At 32.4% G+C, this 21,818-nt stretch overlaps 1 protein-coding gene across 1 annotated transcript; it reads right to left on the bottom strand.

Annotated features, from left to right (window-relative positions):
- Nucleotides 1-13,226: 13,226 nt before the first annotated feature.
- Nucleotides 13,227-15,461, bottom strand: LOC122520413. Its single transcript, XM_043640496.1, has one exon. It carries the CDS (start codon nt 15,459-15,461, stop codon nt 13,227-13,229), a length of 2,235 nt encoding a protein of 744 aa, XP_043496431.1.
- Nucleotides 15,462-21,818: the final 6,357 nt, after the last annotated feature.

Genomic DNA, 21,818 nt, shown 5'->3' with positions numbered 1-21,818 from the left:
ACATTTTTTTTTAACATAAAACTCATGAATTTTTTGTCAAAAATCGAAAAAAGAATGCCAAAAGGCTCCATTTTTTTAATTTTCCAAAAAAAGTAAAAAAACTTTATCAAAGATTATTATTAAACTAATAATTCATATTTTCTTTTTTTTTTGATGATCTAATAAGATATTCTGATGGTCACCGCAAAGCACTATATGCGAAACGGGGTCCAACAGGGATGGCGATATTTTTATAAATAATTAGTATTTTTTTCTGGAATTTTGTAGAAGTCAAGTTAAAACATAATATAAAAACGCTGTGTAATCAGTTTTCTAAAATAAACCTAATTATTAAAAAAAAAATTATTAAAAATTCTCCTTTTTTCACGCCTCTTGCTGCATCTCCCCCCTTAAATCTGTTTGATTCACATATATCCAATTAGTCTCACTGATAATTGAGTCACCGTTCTGTTACCGTTATATTTACGCGCCAATTGTATTTATTTGTAGTGTATATCTAGGTCAGGTCGATAAGATCAACATTGTCTATTGGAAAAGACCAGTAATGAAGAATATGAAATGAAAAGTTCGAGAACTTGCAGCAGCGTAATGGGCTTTATTGGTAGATTTACAATAGTTGCCGGTGATGGTAGAGTGAGCAATTACAGCGAGATGATAATGCTAGACTAATTATAGTATATGAGTCGCGTAAATTTAAGTACAAGACTGACGATTTATAAGTAAGAAAATAAATAGTTAAAACGAAAAGATGAATGAATGGGCCAATGACTGATTGATAATGAGCCAAGAACCAATGAGCGATTTGCCGGTTAGCAATGTTCCAATAACGTGGTAGCAAATTAGTAATTACTTCTATAACTGTCACTAGATGGCGCTTGACTTCGTTCCGAATGCGTTATTGACTATCATAAGAAATGCTTATAAATGCCGTTTCAAAAATAGAAAGTAAAATGTGTTGAAACTGAATGGGTTTAGATTTATAAAACCTTGGAACTTGAAATGGTTTCATTATCTAACATTTAACGTCAATATCAAAAGGATAAATATAGAAATTTTATAATAATGTCAGTAACATTAAACTATATTCTGTTAACCTCGGATACACTTTTGCCTTTATGCAATTTCGACGACAATTTCTTTGATTTTACCTAAACAAAAAATTGCAAATTATCAGAATACTAGTCAATAATTTAAATAAAACATAATACTTTAACATGTAAGTTCAATTCATCATTTAACATTGATGTTAAAATTGATATTAAACGGAAATGTGTGAATATATGCATTTAAATTAAATACAATAATGTTAATATCATTATAGTTGTTGATCACCCGAAACAAACACTAAAATAAAAAATCGAACTGATTTATTTAAGTTGACATTTAAGGAAGTCGTACGTTAGTCGAATCACTGTTTAATAGGACGTTTTGAAACAAAAACGTTGATCTTTTTATTAAACGACACGAATTGAGTACGGTAAGCAATAAGAAAAAGAGCTTCAAGTTTTGCTAAATATAAAATTTCGAAGCAAACCTAATGCATTTAAATAATTAATCGATGAGAAAAACTTTTAAATGTTACTTTACAAGTTACGGTAAATTACATTTTTTTTTTTTTTTATTTAACTCCATACATCTTTCCAATTTGTCCGTAGACATTTAGTAAATTGCTATATAAGTGAAAAAAGATAACACGTAGACGGTTTCTCCAATGAGAAAGCGTCGCTATTGTCGTTTATTTCATTTAGTTATAGTTTTTACTAGGTCTCTTGGGTGGATTCTTTTGAGCCTTCTAGGGATATATTGGTTATAGTTATCGTTGGCTAGCGGGTTTATGTTCATATCAATTCATCTTTTGTATCTGCAAGTTGACTTGGTTATTTTTTCTTCTATCGTAGGAATATTTAAGTCCTTTCTTATTTCTTCGTTACGGACGTACCATGGAGCATCCACGATTGTGCGTAGGATTATAGATTGTTGAGCCTCAAGCTCGACAGTGAGACTTTTCGCTGCTATACCCCATAGCGGTAATCCATATGTCCAGATTAGTTTTATTATTGTTTTGTAAATTATTAGGTTTCAATTTTTTGCCAGTTAGCTAAGCCATTTTTCTCCTTCTTAAACGAATTTGTTCGATTTTGGTATTTATATGCTTTTTCCATGTTTGTTTGGAATCTAGGTGAAGTCCTAAATACTTGACCGTCGTTACTTGCGGAATTTCTCTATTATATAGTTGCAGTTTCGGTATTTTGTTTTTCCTCAGTGTAAACGTGATGTGTTTACACTTGGTAGAGTTTACCGTGATCTTCCTATTACGTAACCATTCTTCGAGAGAGTTGATTTGGTTTTGTAACGATTGAATTGCTTGTTGCGGGTCTTTGTTTATGGTAAGCATTGCCATGTCGTCTGCAAATGTTAAGACTTTACAGTTTGCGTTTATTGGTATGTCTGTCATATAGAGGATGTAGAGAATTAATCCGAGGATACTTCCCTGCGGAACCCCAGCTTTGATTAGTTTGATGTTGGAATGAGTGTCTTTTATTTTTAAGTAAAATGTTCTTTCCGAATGATAATATTTTAGGAGTTTGTAATACGAGCGTGGAAAGTGTTTATTAATTGTTTGTAATAATCCGTGATTCCACATTTTATCGAAATCTTTTTCTATATCTATGAAGACAGCGGAACAGTACTCCTTATTTTCTAAAGCTGTGATTATCGTATTAGTTAGTCTGTGTACTTATCAACGGTAGAGTGTTTGTTTCGGAATCCAAATTGATGGTCAGGAATCAGATTTTTGTCAGAAATTATTCTTTTCATTCTCTTGTATATTATTTTTTCCAGCAGTTCAGATAGTAATGGTAAGAGCGATATCGGTCTATAATAATTTACATCATGCAGATCTTTATTAGGTTAAGGGAGCATTATAATTTCCGCGAGTTTCCAAGTACTTCGGAAGTAATGGACTCGTAATACTGCATTAAATATTATTGTGAGCATCCCAATTGCTTTAGGTGGCAGTTCTTTTAGTATTCAACCAGTTATTAGATCGTAACCTGGTGCCTTTCTTATTTTGATTTGTGATATTAGCATTCTTATTTCTTCGGCTGTTGTGCTATTAATGTTTTCGAACTAGTTTACGTTAGTGTCTGTGTATGTTTTTGGCATTGAAGTTGTGTGCTGAGAATATGTTCTCTAGGTTTGTTGCGAAGTTGTTATACTGTGCTTTTCGCCCACGATCCGTCAAAATTTTGTATGGCAGGTATTGATTTTACTGGTCTTTTGAATCTTTTTGCTGTTTTACAGAGAGAGTAATTAGTATCTTCGTGAGGTGAAAGTGATGTCAGGTACCTTTCGAATTCTGCATTGTTGTGATCCCGTATGTTATGCTGAAAATCTTTAATTACTTTGTTTTGTAGTCTTTTATTACTCCTTGTTTTATTTTTCTGCACCTAGTTTTTGCTAGCTTTTTTACTTTTATTTTATGCAAAATAATGCTAGGATATGACGGAATTTTTCTGGGTGAAACATTTTGAGATGTAGATGCCCACGCTGCTTCTTGTATAGTATCTGTTAAATTGTTAACTGCATTTTCTATTTGTAAAAAGGTCTTGAGCGGAATAATACAGTTTAATTTAGATTCTAAAGTTTCTTTAAAGATCATCTATTTTGTGCTTCCATTGCACAGCGTTGGAGATTTTTTATATAGGTTTGTTCCGGTATGTAATTATTATAGGCGAATGGTCTGAGCTGAGATAAAGAGATGATTCGGTTTTTAAGTGAATTAGGTTTTTAGGCCTTTTAGGACGCCGAAGTCTAGTAAGTCGGAAATTTTGTTATAAGCTGAGGGCAAGTATGTTGGTTCACCTGTCGTGAGGATGTCTAGGTTTGCGTTGGTTATATATGAGTCTAAAATTTTACCTCGTCGTGAAGTTTTTTTGATCTCCAATTCAGATGCTTAGCGTTAAAGTCGCCAGCTGCTATGAATTTATTACCTAATGACTTTAAAAACTTATTCCATTGATCGGTTGAAATTTTGACTCTTGGTGGTGCATAAAAAGCCGAGAGTTTAAGTGAATAACCCTGAGTTCTTAAGGTAATTGCGGTGGCTTGAAGGTAATCGTGGGCTGTTTTACTGTGTAGATGATGTTTTATCTCGTTCTTAAGAATTATGGCAGTTTCACCATGAACTTTACCTGAAGGATGTTTTGTGTCATACAAATGGTGTAGTATGGAATATTTATATAGTTTCTATTTGTAAGATGAGTTTCAGATACGAGTAGAATGTCTATGTCATGCGTGTATATGAATGCTTAGGGTTTCTTGAATTCGTTGTTGTAATCCATTTTTTTTCCAAACCGCTATTTTTATTTGTGTATCCAATATTTTTTATTCAGTAGCGTTTATGTTAATAGTTGTAGCATTGTGGTAATTTGTTGCGTTTGTTGTTTTAAGAGAGAATTTTGCTCCATTATCATTGTGGTTATGATTTCTGTATTTTTATTTGATTGTTTTAATAGTTCTTTAATGTCCGATGTCTCATCAGTGTTTAAGTCTTTTTATATGTATGTGCCCGTTTGGTTACTTCGGAATTGCTTCTTCTTGATTCAATGTGTTCAACTATTGGTGTATTGTCCCTGTTGGCATTTACGTTTTGTTTATTGTAGTTAATTTCATTATATTTCAATGTTATTTTAACTATAGTGGATTTGGGATGAAGTCCTCGAATTACGATTTTATAGCTTTTCTCGGTTTTTTTTCTTGATACGTGTGGTATCCCGCGTTTTTAGTTTTTAGTGCATTTATTACCTTTCTGTATGTATCTGGTGTGGTAATTTGTACTTTCACTTGGTTATCTTTAAGTTGTTTTATTACATAATTCTTTTGTCCAGCTGTTTCATCCAATAACTCAAGCAGAGGGTCGATGATTTCTGCGTCGATGTATATTGGTGGTGGTTTTACTGCTTTTTTTCCTTCCAATTTTTCTGTAGTATTTTGTGGTTCTGTTGACTTTTCGAGTAGATCATAAATGTTGCTAACGGGTATGTCTTGAAGCCATTTTGTTGGTAATGGTGTGGAAGAGTTATTATTTCGTTTTTTGGTTCACCCATCTTGCGTTTTTGTGATCCCTGTAATTTGGTTTTTTTAATGGGAATCCAGTTTTGCGAGTCTACTGAATCTGTATCCATCTCACTTTCCATACACAAATTTCTATTATCTATTTTGATTATTCTCTTTCCTGTATGAGCAAGGTTAGAAGATTGTTTTGTTTCCATCGACGATTGACCTATTTCGGTATTAGCTCTTGTTCGAATAATTTAACTGCTGCCGTTATTAACGATTTTAAAAGGTGGGATATTGTTAATTTCCATGGTCAAAGCTTTTTGTCTTAGGCTTGAACACGCGGTTACCCGCGTGGGTGCAGTGTTACCTCGCTGGAACACTGGTCGCTTACTCTTGTATCTGCGATGTAAACCTAACGTACGTTACACTGTATCTCAACGTAATTATTATTTAAATACTTATATTCTCTGGAGCGGAAGATTAACACGTCCGTATTTACTAACGATTGAACGAAGAATAAAATTACATTTATACTCACGTTCACAAATATCAACTAACGTACGATCAGATTTACAATTGTGAACATTTAGAAATCAAGGAAAACTTGAACACTCTCATTGAAAAACCATTGAAAAACGGTGTACGCAATCAACTACTTGAGGCAATCTCTCATTGAGGAATCTCAGTTACCTTGATATTTTGAATCGTTCATCCCAAAGATTCACTATATGATTTCCTTTAAATGAATAATTATTCTTGCAAAAAAAATGCACGAACAAAACTTCAAGCTTTTTTATCAACATTTATTTTTACATTATTTTCTTGATTTAGAATAAATTATTAATATTAATATCGTATTATTTCATCAACAAACCTGATAGATCGTATTCTCTACAAGTAACAATTCGTTTCTCTTCACTACAACACTTCTTTATTAGAGTATCTTATCTATAGAAAATAAAATAGTTTTTCGCTCGTTATTTATATTCTCGTGAGAATTCCACTAAATTCTAAGCAAACAGGCAGCGCTATTAGCAGATTTTTAAGTAACTACAGATTAGAATGTTTGATATTTGATAAAATTTGCTTATTTATTTAGATAAAGGGTGTCACTATTACTTTTAAATTATCTCCTATTCATACCACTTCTTTTTCTGTTTTTCTTCCATTTTTATTACTTAATAGAAAAAAAAGGAACGAGATAAGGTAACTTTTTTCTCGTACTTCTGTTATTGTACCTTTTTTTCAAACAAAAACTCAACTAATGATGTTACAAATAAATATTACGACAATTAATGTTATTAATAAGATTCCTAATTAGTCATACAAACTATACATAGCAGTGAAAACCTTACCATAAAAAAGTTATAATAAAAAGATAAATATAAAAAACAAAACTAACTCTCTTATCATTCTGCTCACATTGTGTATTTTAAATAGAAACATATTAAGTAAAATTAATTAAAAAAAAATAAATTAAAGGAATGGAAAAAGTAAAAAAAAAAATGATATTTTAAAAAATTATAAAAAAATATTTATGTGACTAACTGTTAGTTGATAACAAAGAAGAATATTATTAATAAATCTTTAATCTTTTATTGGTCATACTTTTTGCTCATTGACACATATTAACTCATGTTATACTATCTCATATGCTAACGTTTTTTGCATGGTACATATTATTCTTTTGATCGTACCATTATATTTCTCTCTCTCTCTCTCTCTCTCTCTATGTGTGTGTATGTGTATGTGTGTGTATTTCATTAGTCATGAAGAAATCAATTTTATTACGAGATAAGAATATAATAATTAGCTGATCTTTATAAATAAAAAACTAGTATAAAAGTACTTATAGCAATATATTTAATGTATTTTTCTTGCGTTTGGTTTTCTTTTGGAAAAGAAGACGTATTAAAGCGTTCAAATTTCAATGTGGGATTTCTAAATTGTACGAACATAATCCAATAGTTTCCGTCTAGTTTAGTTAACCGTTTACAACGAAAATAAGTAGCGTGAGCTCAAAATGCAAGCTAAGCATTATTTTCATTTCACTTAATATTGAGTAATCTGGAAATCTTCATTATCGCGTTCAATAAAACATCATATATTAAAATGTCTCTTACTGTTATCATGATAATGCTATCAATGTAATTATCGTTCACTTCTAATCAAATAGATAAACTTATCGCTTACATAAAAAAATGTAATTTATTTTACTATACAATAGTGAGGTTTTGCTTAAGTGCCTGGATAAAATTCCAGTCTAGAATTATTTTCAATAAATATCAAACATATTATAAATTTTGTATATACATGTAAAGAAAATGTACTTTCTTTAAATTGAATTTGTCTCGCTATCGCGGTTGGTAGTGAACTTGGCAACATGGATTGATGGATAGAGAGGAACACATAGATACGAACAAAGAGAACAGAAAACACGTGAGTAATTTTAAGTGCTATAATAAAGATAAGAAATTTAATTAAAAAAAAGAGTAAATAAAAGTGTAACGGGGAAAAAGGAACTTTAATTGTCGTTTTTCTTTTACAAAACAACCGATTGAGTTTTACTTTCCGTAAAAATCTCAACAGTATAGGAATTAAGATTATTTATCCTATATACATATACATAAACCACACTGATATAGTGTATATAATTTAATCACCTCTGAAAGATAACATTAACTTTATGAGAGAATAAAAGGGATTTTATCACGCACACTAGAAACGTTACACTGTATTATCAACGTTATACTGAATGCATTACATAATTTATTAAGCCATGATGTTTTACGTCCATTCATATTAACAGAAGTCAATTATAAAATATTATGAAATTTCTTTAAGGGGTGAGATGCAATCAGGATTTTCAACAAATAGATTTGTTTTTTTTACATTTTCTTGAAATGCGTTTCGAAAATATTCTCTGAAAATTTCGAGTTAATCCAGTGAATAGTTTCCGAGATATCCTACAATTGATAGGTAGTGGACGGAAGCAGCAAGCGCAACCGTTTTCGACCCGTCTATTATATTTTATGAATAGTCTTGTGGAAACAACAAAAAAAGAAGAATCATCGATCGAAAATAAAGAAACGAATTAATTGACTGTATAGTCTTGTTATGTATCACTACATTTGTGTTCAAAAACTTATTCGGTTATTTCATTATGAATCGTAGCGAAGGTTCTAGAGAAGTTTAGAGATTTAGTAATCTTCGTAAATCGCGTACTGTTATGACCTTACATACGTCTTGCAGTGCCAAAAATGCGCTATAAAAAATTTTTTTAGTAGGGATAACAATAGAAATTATTAAAAATAAATAGTACACATTGTTTATTGGTATTTAAACTTTATACAAAATTTTATTCTACTTTATTTTTACAAAAATTGCTATATAAAGAATCACGGGATCCACAACACTAAGAAAAAAAAGTTTCTCCACGGACGGCATCATCATATCTCCAGTAAATGTTGATCGGTGTACAAAATTTAAAAAAATTCTTGTAAAATAATATTGTAGTAGTAGAGTAGTTGTGGTAGTGTAGTGGTCGAGCTGGAATTTTGAATATTGGAAAATTTAGCAATTTACGGCAGTTTAAAAAAAAGTATGCGTTTTACGTCATATATTTTACACTTTAATTATTTTTATTAAATTTTTGTTCGATTAAAAGTCGGGGTGAATAATAGTTGAAACGACGTAGTACAAACATAAATCTTATATTTTAACAAAACACAAGTAAATACAACAAAATACAAACTCCACCGCGGTATACTAAAAGCAAGAAAACTCCTCTTACATATTTTACTTTTTGAAATGGACTCATGCACTCTAGTCCGGTGTTTGCCTTTATAGCCCGTATATAGTGGAAGGAGGTAGGACTCTCTTTATTCTACAGGACATTTCTTATTAAATCACAAATTCCCTATCGCTTATCAATAGGTCTTTCTTTTAACCGTACGTAACGCCTTAGATTGGATGTACATCCCATGGTTCTCGGAGCTATACTATCCAAACCTGCACGGGTAAACAAAAAAAGGACAAACACCAGACCTTTCCTCTTGAGGAGACCTTATCTCTCTTAGATTATTTCTATCTCCTGTAAACTGAGATCTAGAAAATATTACATATTTACTTTACATTGTCAAAATCTTTTGAAATCTTTATTTCCATAAGATTATTATAAGAATAGTTTTCTTATGCAGTGTGCTGCACGATTCAGCGTAATGTAACATTTTTAAATCAAAATATCAAAAATCCATCTCGACAACTATAGTAAACAATTATGAATATTTAAAATAATCGCATTAAAAAATATTAAAAACTGTATGAGTTATCATGCCGACCGTGGCGGAAAAAGTAATTTCGAGAAAAACGCGTTTAAAGTTTTAAGTGTCTCAAACAAAGGACGGCTATCCGCGCGCACCAAACTCTTGTCGGGTAGTCACATTTTCTATCATAACTTTGGATCTATGAGGAATTTTTGCAATCGACTTTCCCAGAAATAAGCCTGAAACTATAGAGAACATCAATCTGTTAAAAAAAAATCGATTTTTAGAAAATTCTGGACGTATGTAAAGCCTTAAAAGGTAAAATGTTTTCAATCCAAAAACAGCGGAACGTGATGAAAGTGTTACAAGTTCATCAACTAAAAAATTAAAATGTGACATAGTAGATGATGTACCTGAAGATAGTCATGTTGAATATAGAATAATAAACGTTATTTCTATATAACGGCTATTTCGAATCTTATAAAGGGAAAATAGTGTAATGAGGATGTGAAATTTCAGACAGCTAGCACACGTGATCTGAAATTAAAAATTGTGGTATCACGTGATGATTGCATTAACGATAACATTCCTTGTCTAATAATGAAAGTAATTATTTAATTAGTATTTTTATAAGTACATAAAATAAGTATAAGATTGGAAAACTCTTTCAGAAATTTTCAAAAATTTATGACTCAAAAACTATAAGCCTTAGCAAGATTTTGTATAGAATACTTTCGTTGTGAAATTGCACACAATATGAAAAGAAAATTAATTTCTCCCAAAAAACTATAATTTTGTGAAAAATTGTTTAAACAATTGGCTATAAAAAATTGAATGCTTGATTTTTCGGCAAAATATTGTGATATTCGGATTCAGCGGATCGAAATACATACAAAAAGTTTAGCTTCATCCATTGAGCTAAAAATGTTACAAAAATTTAATACCGTATCTAAATAAAAAATCTTTAAATGCGTTTTTCTCGAAACTATGTTTGTCAAGTCGGTAACCATTGTAATTCAATAACCACTCGATGGATTTTGATGAAATTGTGACTGTTTATTAATAGTAAATATAAAGACTGTTTATTAATAGTAAATATAATAAAACTAATTCTTCATTAAAGGATTTTCATTTACGCGAAAAACTTTGATTTATTTTTACAACAGACTCATAATTTTTCTGCCGAAAATCGAAAACAATGCCAAGAGCCGTTATTTTTTTAATTTAAAAAAAAAATAAAGAAGGTTTGATAAAGAACTAGATTTATTATTAAACTAATAATTTATATTTTCTTTTTTTTGGATGATCTAATAAGATATTCTGATTGTCACCGCAAAGCACTACATACAAAACGGGGTCCAACGAGGATGGTGATATTTTTATAAATAATTAATATTTTTTTTTTGGAATTTTGTAGACGTCAAGTTGCAGCATAATATAAAAACGCTGTGTAATCAGTTTTCTAAAACAAACTTAATTATTATAAAAAAAAAATTATTAAAAATTCTCCTTTTTTCACGCCTCTGACTGCATCTTATCCCTTAAGCGGGCTGCAACAAGACTGTTGTTTTACAAATAGAGCAATCATAGATATTCATAAACGTTCATAAACTTTGTAAAAATGTATCGAATGCGCTCGGTAATTTCTTCTAAAAGCTTCTATTAGTCGATTGTCACTTATTACACAATCGTACGAACGTATTGCCTATCGCCAGGCGCTGAATAATGTAAATGAAATTTCCAAGAACGTTCGGGCATTAGCGAAGTAATCTGAAGTTGCGCTGCCGACGCAAAGCGAAGAAATTTTTTCGAAACACTTAGACATCAACGTGTGATTATATTACGTCTAAACGTAATGTAATCTTCTACTACGATAAGTAACTATAGGCCCTACCTAATAACATACAAACATTAACTAAGTTTCAGTTTATAGAGGTACGCATAGTATAGCGACACGCACAGTCTCAGCAACCCCCGCAATGCTCGTTTGTGTGTGTGTATGTGTGTTTGTATAAGCGCCTGTTGCCCAATAATGTATTCTGTTCAATATTGCGTAAATATCATTTGGTGTGCTATAGAATGTCTAACAATAAGTGTTATGTTCAATTGTTAAGAAATGAGAGGTTTAATGTGCCAAATATATTTAACTATCCACTTGTAGGATTCTTTCTATTATTATTATATCATTATTTAATACTTTATTATTATGGATTACATCTATATCTTTTTGGATTACAATGCACATGCACTTACTCTATACAACCGGCCATCTTAATACTGAATACCGTTCACTTTGTTCTCTTCCCATCGCTACCACTATTGCGCACGCATTCCCACACACACTCAACACACGTTACTTACTACTTAGTATGAGTAGCATAGAAATATATATTTCCGTTCTCTTAAGACATCTCCTTAATTTTATGCTACTTATACTCTAAACAATTTTCAGACGCATTCTAAATTTTTCAAATTTACTTCTTCCAAGAGCCTTTGTCAAAATATCAGCAATATTGTTTTCAGATTCTACTTTCACAATATCTATTTCTTTCTTTTCGAAGCATTCATTTACAAAGTGATAGTGTACTTCAATGTACTTCGAGTGTTTCGTCATATTTCCAAATTTTGCTATGGCCATGGCTCCTGAGTTATCCTCATATATTTTTATTGGTTTTTCTACATTAATACTGAAGTCTTTTAACAAATTCTTAACAACTATGATGTCGCTTACAGCCTCTGATAAAGCTACGTATTCTGCAGCTGTTGACGATTTTGTCACACTGCCTTACTTTCGGACTTTCCAGTATATCACGTTTCCAAACAATCTTATCAGAAAACCTGTCGTTGACTTCCTATCAGATTTATCACCCGCCCAATCGGCATCTAAAAAACAGTCCATGACCTTTTTATTTACATTCTTTTTATAAGTTAGCTTTAGATCTTTTGTCAAGTATAAATATTTTAGAACTCTTAACTCATATTTATAATGGGTTTTATCGTAACAATTTTGAAATTGACTCAAGTAGTTTACACTATAACTCACATCTAATCTAGTTCCAGAGCTTATATATAATAGTGCTCCTATAAGATTTCTATACTTTATATTGTTTGATGCTGCCTGTGCGAATTCGAGACTTAGATTCTGTTCTATTGGTATATTAAATAGTTTACTATTCTCAATATTATACTGTCTAGCTAATGACTCGATATAATTACTTTGGTCCATTGTCATCTTACAATCTTTATAATCATAGTTAATATTTATTCCTAAGTAAGTCTTTACCTCGCCTAAGTCTTTCATTGAAAATTTATTTGATAATTTGCTCTTAATCTTGTTTATTTTTCTTATTGACTTTTTTTCCGCAAATTAATAAATCATCTACGTGTAGAATTAAGTAAATAGACTCGTTATCTTCGCATTTTGTGTATAAGCAATAGTCACTCACACTTCTTTTAAATCCTAGTTTTTGAATATAACTGTCAAAACATTCATACCAAGCCCTAAGGCTTTCTCGCAATCCATACAACGCTTTTTCCAATTTATATATGTAGGATTTTAAATGGAAAAACAGTTTTATTACAAAACGCAGATCCTCTCTCTTACAACGCTCAATACTCACTACTCTTTGTCGCTCGTGCATTCATTCGTCGCATTCACACCGTCCTTTATTTCGTCCGTTGTATCAGGTTACTTAAAATCTAACCGATACCTATCGCCCTATGCTAACAAACTAGCGTCTTTGTCAGCAGACCCAAAAGATAAGACGGCGACGCTTACCGTCTCCTACACTCGGCCATTCTGCAGCGGTATCTGTCCTCAAATACCGTTTCGTTTCACATTCATTCATTCGCATCAATTCCATTTACTCATATCCATTTACACGTCTGCCACAATAATCACTAATCGTCACTCGACTCACTATCACTCAATCCAACGTTTATACTTTCAACCCACGGTTTCATGTGATCCGCCGATGTAGAAGTTTGTAAAGGGTCCTCCGATTCGCCTACCTTACGCACCACATATCGATCATTACGCAAGGCTTTTATTATCTGATACGGACCCGAGTATTTCGATGCCAGCTTCAAGCCTGGTGCCAATTGCGTTCGCTTGATTGCCACCAAGTCATCCTCGTTATATCGTTTTGCTTTCTTACGTCGTTTGTTATATGTTTTTATATTTTCCCGCTGCACTTTCTGCAACTGGTCTCGAACAGCATCTCTGAGTTCATCGCGATCTTTTTGAAAAACTGCGAGAGAATTGCATAACCCAAACGGCACGTATAAAAATTCGTATTGCCCATCACAAACCACAAACGATGTGTATTTTCTGCTTTCCGGTTCCAATGGTACATGGAAAAACCCGTTTTTCAAATCCAACGTACTAAAAATATTTGCATTCTGAAGCGCGTCCAACTGATCGTCAATCAACGGAAGCGGATAACGGTCCTTCACTATTTTCTTATTTATCTTTCGGTAGTCCGCGCAGAGCCTTGTACCACCGTCCTTTTTCTTTACTAGTACAACCGGACTCGCGTACTCAGATAACGATGGTTGAATAATACCGCTAGATAACCAATCACTGATGTGATTCTCTACCTCCTGCCTTTCTGACGGAGGTAAACGTCTTGGCCGCTGATAAACTGGCTCTTCGTCTTTTAGCATCAAACTCATTTTAACACCAATATCACGCACTTTCACCGGATTATAGTTACTAATCAAGTTTACTACCAATTTTTTATGCTCACTCGACGGAATGTGCGACAGATCTAGCTCATTCGTATCATATACACAGTCTATCTTTAAGATTTCGACTACTTCCTCGCTGTTCTCCCCGCTTCCCGACGGTTTGCTAATTGCAATTTTTCCCTTTCTAATATTAATATCTACCGTATCTAAGAAATCAGTTCCTATCAAAACAGCATGCTGCATCAATGTATCGGGTACCACGGAAATTTCAATGGTATATTGATTACCATCAATCTCAATACCCGCAAAGAATTCCCCTAACGTTTTATTGTCCTCCGAGCCTATTCCACGAAATCTGATCCTATTCGGTTTCAATCTAGGCGATCCTATTTGTATGTATTGTGTGGCTCGCATTAGAGATATATCGCTTCCGGTATCGATTAGCGCGTCGATTTTCTGACCATTTATTACTACTTCTTTGTAATACTTACCACGCACCGATCGCGAGATACTACATGAATCTTTGTTAGTAATACGGTTTCTAGGACAATTAACCGCGATATGACCAAATTCCCTACATTCAAAGCACTTCGTACCTCTACTCTTATATGGGCATTCCTCGCTAAAATGACTCATCGCACCGCAATTTTTGCACCTCAAACGGTTATTTGATACGCTATTTATCTTTCTTCTAACGCTAGCGTCTATGTTGCTTTGACGTGTCGTCGAGTTATCCATCTTCGCCTGTTGCGGGCGTCCTTGTAGCGATATATGCTCGAACGCGCTCAGAAGGGACTCCTTCCTTTTATGACCATGCACCCTTGCTTGATCTCGTAGCGATTGATCTGGTATCCCAGCGATGACGAATTCGATCATTTCTTCCTCGTCGATCTCTATCCGGTTCGCTAATATGATCTTCTCATGGAAGTAATCGCTAAAAGACTCGTCACGCTTCCAAACACGTTCCTGGAACCTCGTTCGCAAGGTCATCTTGCTGATTCGCTGATGGAACATTTTTCGCAACTCAACTAAAAGTTCATCCACTGTGAGATGCAGGTATTCTCTCCGCGATCTAAACCACTCTAACGCTCGCCCCTTTAAACGCTGTACGATCATCACTTTCGCCTGGTCTTCGGTCAAATGATACATGTCACGCAGGTAGTTTACGTGGTCTTCCCATATTGTAAACTCATCTGCCTCCCCTTCAAAGTATCCAATCAATTCAGTAACAGCTTTTAAAGATAATTTATTTATCTCCGTTTGCGCAGGTGGCCGGTTCGCCTCTTCCAACCCGTACGACTGACAAATAGCAGGACTTTGTGTCCTTCGCAGGATCTCTATTTCCTTCCGCGCTAGTTCTACTTCTCGTTCCGCTATCTCTTTCTCTTTTCGAAAGATTTCCATCTCTCGTCTTAAAAGCGCAAGCTCATCTATACTCTCACTCATCGCGGCTACGGTTGTGTTCCGCGTTTCTTCGACATCCCTCCTCGCAATACTGTCTCCTATTACTCAATTTCCCGATGGATCAGCTTCCATAAGGCGGGCTATCAACTCGCTTTTAACACCTGTCGTGGCAAGTCCCAAAGCTGCCAACTTCTCCTTCAATTCCGATACCAAAAATTCCGAAGGCGCTTTACGTACGTCGCTCATGATTTTTTCTTCTTCTATACTGTTTCGCACACACGACTCTCTGTCACGCTGTTCAACGCTAATTCTTCACTATCACAAAGGTTCACACCAATTCACTATCGCAAAAGTTCACATCAATTCACTATCGCAAAACTTCACACAATTTCGCTATCGCAGTATTCGCTGTTGTTTTTCCGCAATCCTACTCTTCGCACGCTGTAGCTCTTCAATCCCGGAGGGGCCACCAATTTTGTAGGATTTTTAAATGGAAAAACAGTTTTATTACAAAACGCAGATCCTCTCTCTTACAACGCTCAATACTCACTACTCTTTGTCGCTCGTGCATTCATTCGTCGCATTCACACCGTCCTTTATTTCGTCCGTTGTATCAGGTTACTTAAAATCTAACCGATACCTATCGCCCTATGCTAACAAACTAGCGTCTTTGTCAGCAGACCCAAAAGATAAGACGGCGACGCTTACCGTCTCCTACATATACTTTTTCGGTTTTGTCATTATAACCTAAGGGTTGTTTTACAAATATTTCTGATTTTATTTTTCCATTTAGGAATGCAGTTTCGACATCCATCTGTATAATCATTAGACCATTTTCACAACAATATGATAACAATAACTTTAATGTTTGAACTTTAGCTACTGGAGAATATAGATCTTCCAGTACTTCACTCTGTTGAAAACCTCGAACAACTAATCTCGCTTTCTTTTGATTATCAGATTTATTTGTAAATACCCATTTTAAATCTAATATTTTCTTATCTTTCGGCCTATCTACTAATTGCCAAGTTTTATTTTTATTTAAGCAGCTCATTTCTCTATTCATAGCCTCTTTCCATAAATCACAATCGTTTCCTTATATAGCTTCTTCATAAGTTTTAGGACTATCTGCGCTTACAATATTTACATAAATATAATACGAATCGGATATACCATATCTATCCGGTTTCTTTCTTTCACGTTGTGACCTTCGCAGTTCAATTTCTTGGTCATTACGATTTTCATCTATGTTATTACTTGGTATTTTTTCTTTCTTATTTTCATTTACAACACTTTCTTCAATTTCGTTGCATCCAGAGTTTTCCTTAATACTTATGTCTGATTCATCATCACTTTCATCTTCACTTTTAAATCTAATTAAGTTTTCATTTTCAATAAAATCTACATGTCTTATAACTATAATTTTATTATTTACTAAAACTCTGTAACCAACGCTTTCATAACCTACTAGTATACCTATATCAGCTTTTCTGTCCCATTTCGATTGTCTTTTTATTTCAGGTACTCTAACAAATACTTTACTTCCATATAATTTTAAGTTACTAATGTTTGGTTTTTTCCAACAAATATTTCAAATGGAGTTTTATTTTCATAAGTATTTGTTATAGACCTATTCTTTAAGTACGCTGCTGCTTTTATCATTTCTGGCCAGTATTTAATATTTAATTTTGAATCCGAAAGCAAACATCTTGCCAAATTCATAATCGTTCTGTTATAGCGCTCAGCTGTTCCATTCATCTCGTGTATATATGGTGGACATGGTTCTAATATAATTCCCTTATCTCTACATAAGTTAAACATATTTTAATTCATGTACTCTGTCTCATTGTCGCATCTCAGTTTCTTTATTTTCTTGCCTGTTAAATTTTCAACCTTATTGATATAATCTATGAAATAATTATATACTTCGTCTTTCGATCTTAATGTATATACTAAAGCACATTTACTATAATCATCTATAAACGTTAGAAAATATTTTGATCCGTCATAACCTATATTCTTATGAGACCCATTTAAATCGTTGAGTACTAACTCTAATATTGCTTTGGCATGACTAAGGTTATTTTGAAATGGCACGTTATGCACTTTACTTTGTATGCACGTTCCGCATTTTAAAGATATATTTTCTAAATTTTCTGGCATTCCCTCAACTAATTTTTCCTTGTACATTTTATTTCAATAGTTAAAATTCACATGTCCTAAAATCCTATGAAATTTTTCTTTTTTTGTCATTTTCTCTACATTATTTGCACAACTTTCTAACTTTTCAACATAACTGTTCATTTTATATAATCCATTTTTTTTATACGCAATACCAATTAAATTATTATTTTTGTTATAAATCCTTGACACGTTTCTAATAGATACAATTTTATTCTCGTTTGTTACTTTTGCATAACTAATCAAATTCTTATCAATCTCTTTTACATAAAATACATTATTTATTGTTATTCTTATTTTATTATTGCTTACAAAAAAATCAGTTACAATTTTGCCAACTTTAGTGTATTTTAAATCCCTACCATCTCCTACTTTAACATTTATTAACTTATTTAGAATAATACTTTTTGAAAAATATGACTCGTCATTTACAATGTGGTCTGAACATCCACTATCTAAAATCCACTCTATTTTATCTCTATCACAATTATATACTACGGTTTCACTTACATCTTTACCTTTACGCTCTACTTGTGTTAAGAAGGTTCCTGTTCCTTCTTCTTCGTATCACTCAACGTGATAACGATTTATGTACTATTTATAAAGATTATAGATTCTTATCGTATATTCGAAATACGCGACTCAATCATTTCGAAAATATTGAAAATAACGAAATTTTGTTAACGTCCCTCCCCACTCTTTAAACCATTGCTAAGCACGCCCTGCTGGGCCTATTAAACAAAGCGTCCTATACTTCCACTGGATGCTTACGACGACATGTGTTAGATAACCAGCGAAGAACTTACAAAGAAAGCGACAAACAAAGCGATACAAGCTACAAGGGAAATAAGAAAAGTATAAGTATTCCTTATACTTTCATAAACGAGGTGAACCTTTTTGTTGAATCCGTATACAAGCGAAGCATGCAAGAGGTGAGATACTTGTTTAATCTTTTGTTAAATCCGCAATTCTTTATATGTAATTTATCAACCAGAGCTTCTATGCTACAAGGCTTTTTCCTGAAGAGCCAATATAGTATTATACTTTGTATTGATTTAACCAAGTGTTTTTCTTTTTTCTTATTTGTCGTTTTATTTTATAATTTTTTAAATATTTGTAATTTATTTAAATTGTATTTAATATCTTTATTTTATTAAAGTTTTTATTGAAGTTATATTTTATTTTATTTACAAATTTAGAGTATATATTGGCATTCGGAAAAATTGTAGTTATTCCATATTGAATACAATGAAGATGGAGAAGTAAATGTTGCGTGACTTAAGTTTTCAGATTCACTAAAGATTGGTCAGAAAATAGTACAGAAAGTTGCAGGACACGTTGCGATTCAAATTAATAAAACAATAGTGCCGATCGAACATAGATCTTCAACTATTCTCCTTAGTAACAATACAAAAATTAGGGTTAGGCGTTCACATTTATCTATAGTTTAAATTTAATTATTTATTATTAACTATTGTTGACAATTTATTTATTTTATTTTAATTATTTTAATTTTGAAGTAATTTATAAACTATAATCTATTGCAGCTTTCTTATTGACCAGGATCAAAATACATTTAAATTTCAATTTAAGTTTTTGAGATGCCTAAAACTATTGCAGAGAAATGTGAAGATTATCGTCTTAAGATTATCGTCGTAAGAAAAGGAATAAGGAAAATAAGGAAAATAATGAGGAAAATAAGGAAAACATAATGCACGCTAATGAAAAACGTTGTAGGGTTCATTGGTTGCGAAGAAAAATGATTCAAAAAGGATGTGAATTGTCTGCGAATGAAATTTTATGTACTCCGTCAACTTCTAATTTACTTTGCGAACCATCGGCTAAGCCTGCGATTACCGGTACAAATTTAAATAATTTAAATGTCCCAACAATAACTAATATTATTGCTAATTATTTATTTTTTTTGTTTGGTCTTTATGTTTTGAAGGTATTTGAAGTTATTTGAAGTTATTTGAAGTTATTTACATTTAATTTATTTGACATTTATTTTAAATTTATTTCTTCAAGAAAACCAATTGTCTGTGAATGGAACTTTATGTACCCCATCGACTTCGAATTTACTAGTGACTTCTGAACCATCGGCTCAGCCTATTGTTACCGGTACAAATTTTTCCAATTTAAAATTAACAGCAATAACTAATAGTACTGCTAATTATTATTCTTGAACTTATACTTCTTTTCGTATGTTTGGGAATTTTGTCTTTATTTTTTACATTTACTTCTTCAAGATGTATCGTTGTCTACTGCAAAAGATGACTATCACAACTGTATTACTGTGCAAGCTGATGTGCATTTGGAAAATTCTTCTACGCCGTTTCATCATCGTATAACATCAAAAAACATTAAATCAACAAACATGGAGCCAAGTCCACGATCTCGAGCACGAAATAATCAATATTTAGCTAACGCTTCGATTATACATGTATTGTCTAATCAAGACATTGTACCGGACTACGAACGCAATTCGTTAAACCAAGACACAATCATGAATCAGGAATTACATCAATCAGATGTACCCTCTATTTATTCTATCTCTTCAGACCAGTTAGTAATTAATCATTTTACTGGCGAGCAAATTGATATGGATTTAGATCCTTCTTTACCATATAGCAATTATCATCAATTTAAACGAGCTCATAAGGAATTTAAAATAAACTTCTTAGACAATTTATTTGGACATCTATTCTTAGAATGTAACAGATTGTTGTTTCAAAAGGATTTAAAAGAGCCATCTAATGAACATAAGGATATTCTAACACAAGTTACACCTAATGTACCTATGGAAAATACTTAGCTTTGTAATACATGCATACAAGCTTTAAACAAGAAGAATATTCCTTTAATATTACCATATTACGGCTTCAAATATCCAGATGTACTTCAGCATCTTCTACCACCTTTAGATTTAGTTTTGGTTACGTATTGCACATGGCGAAGAAAATTTACCTCAAAGTTTATTATTTGATGAATTTTTTTATTTCTTATTTTTTATTTTAATTAAACCCGTCTTCTTCCTCATGTATAAATAAATAAGATTATACTTATTTTTTTGAAGTTATTTTTGATTTTTTTGAAGTTATTGATGCTATATTCGTTTTGGTACGCCAAAGAAGTATAACTTCTTACGTACGTACATAAGTACACACACCAGTCTTTATACAGGATAAGTTTGTACTAGTAAGTTATTATTATAGGTGAATGGTCTGAACTGAGATCAAGTGATGATTCGGTTTTGAAGTGAATTAGGCTTAGGCCTTTTAGAACGCCGAAGTCTATTAAGTCGGGAGTTTTATTAGAAGCTGATGGCCAGTATGTTTGTTCACCTTTCGTGAGGATGTCTAAGTTTGCGTTCGTTATGTAGGAGTTTAAAATTTTACCTCTTGGTGAAGTTGTTTTTTATTTAAAATTTGGATGTTTGGCGTTAAAGTCGCCAGCTGCTATAAATTCATTACCTAGTTCCATGAAAAAGTTGTTCCATTGGTCGATTGTAATTCTAAATTTTGGCCGTGCATAGATAGCCGATAGTTTAATTGAATAACCCTGTGTTTTTAATGTAATTGCGGTGGCTTGAAGGTAATCGTTGTCTGTTTTACTGTGTAGATGATGTTTTATCTCGTTCTTAATAATTATGGCAGTTCCACTATGCGCTTTACCTGAAGGATGTTTTGTGTCATACAAATGATGTAGTATGAAATATTTATATAATTTCTATCTGTGAGATGAGTTTCAGATATGAGTAGAATGTCTATGTCATGCGTGTATATGAATGCTTTGGTTTCTTGAATTCGTTGTTGTAATCCGTTTCTGTTCCAAACCGCTATTTTTATTTGTGTATCCATCATTTTTTATTAAGTAGCGTTTTTGTTAATAGTTGTAGCATTGTGGTAATTTGTTGTGTTTGTTGTTTTGAAAGAGAATTTTGCTTTATTATCATTGTGGTAATGATTTCTGTATTTTTAATAGATTATTTTAGTAGTTCTTTAATGTCCGGTGTCTCCTCAGTGTTTAAGTCTTTTGTATTTGTATGTGCACGTTTGGTTACTTCGGCGTAGCTTCTTCTTGATTCGTTGAGTTCAACTATTGGTGTATTATCCCTGTTGGTATTTATGTTTTGTTTATTGTAGTGAATTTCATTCTAAGGATCGTCTAGAATAGATTTTTCCAATACTTTTTCCTTAGCATTGGATACAGTTTTTG

The sequence above is a fragment of the Polistes fuscatus genome, unplaced genomic scaffold (genome assembly GCF_010416935.1).
Source record: "Polistes fuscatus isolate 324 unplaced genomic scaffold, CU_Pfus_HIC Scaffold34, whole genome shotgun sequence".
Classification (NCBI taxonomy): Eukaryota; Metazoa; Arthropoda; class Insecta; order Hymenoptera; family Vespidae; genus Polistes; species Polistes fuscatus.
The sequence above is the reverse complement of the archived record's forward strand: the minus strand, read 5'-3'. Positions and strand labels throughout refer to the sequence as shown.

What these genes read in the sequence shown, in the direction of transcription:
- LOC122520413 (XM_043640496.1), bottom strand. Translation starts at nt 15,461, where the DNA reads ATGAGTGAGAGTATAGATGAGCTTGCGCTTTTAAGACGAGAGATGGAA.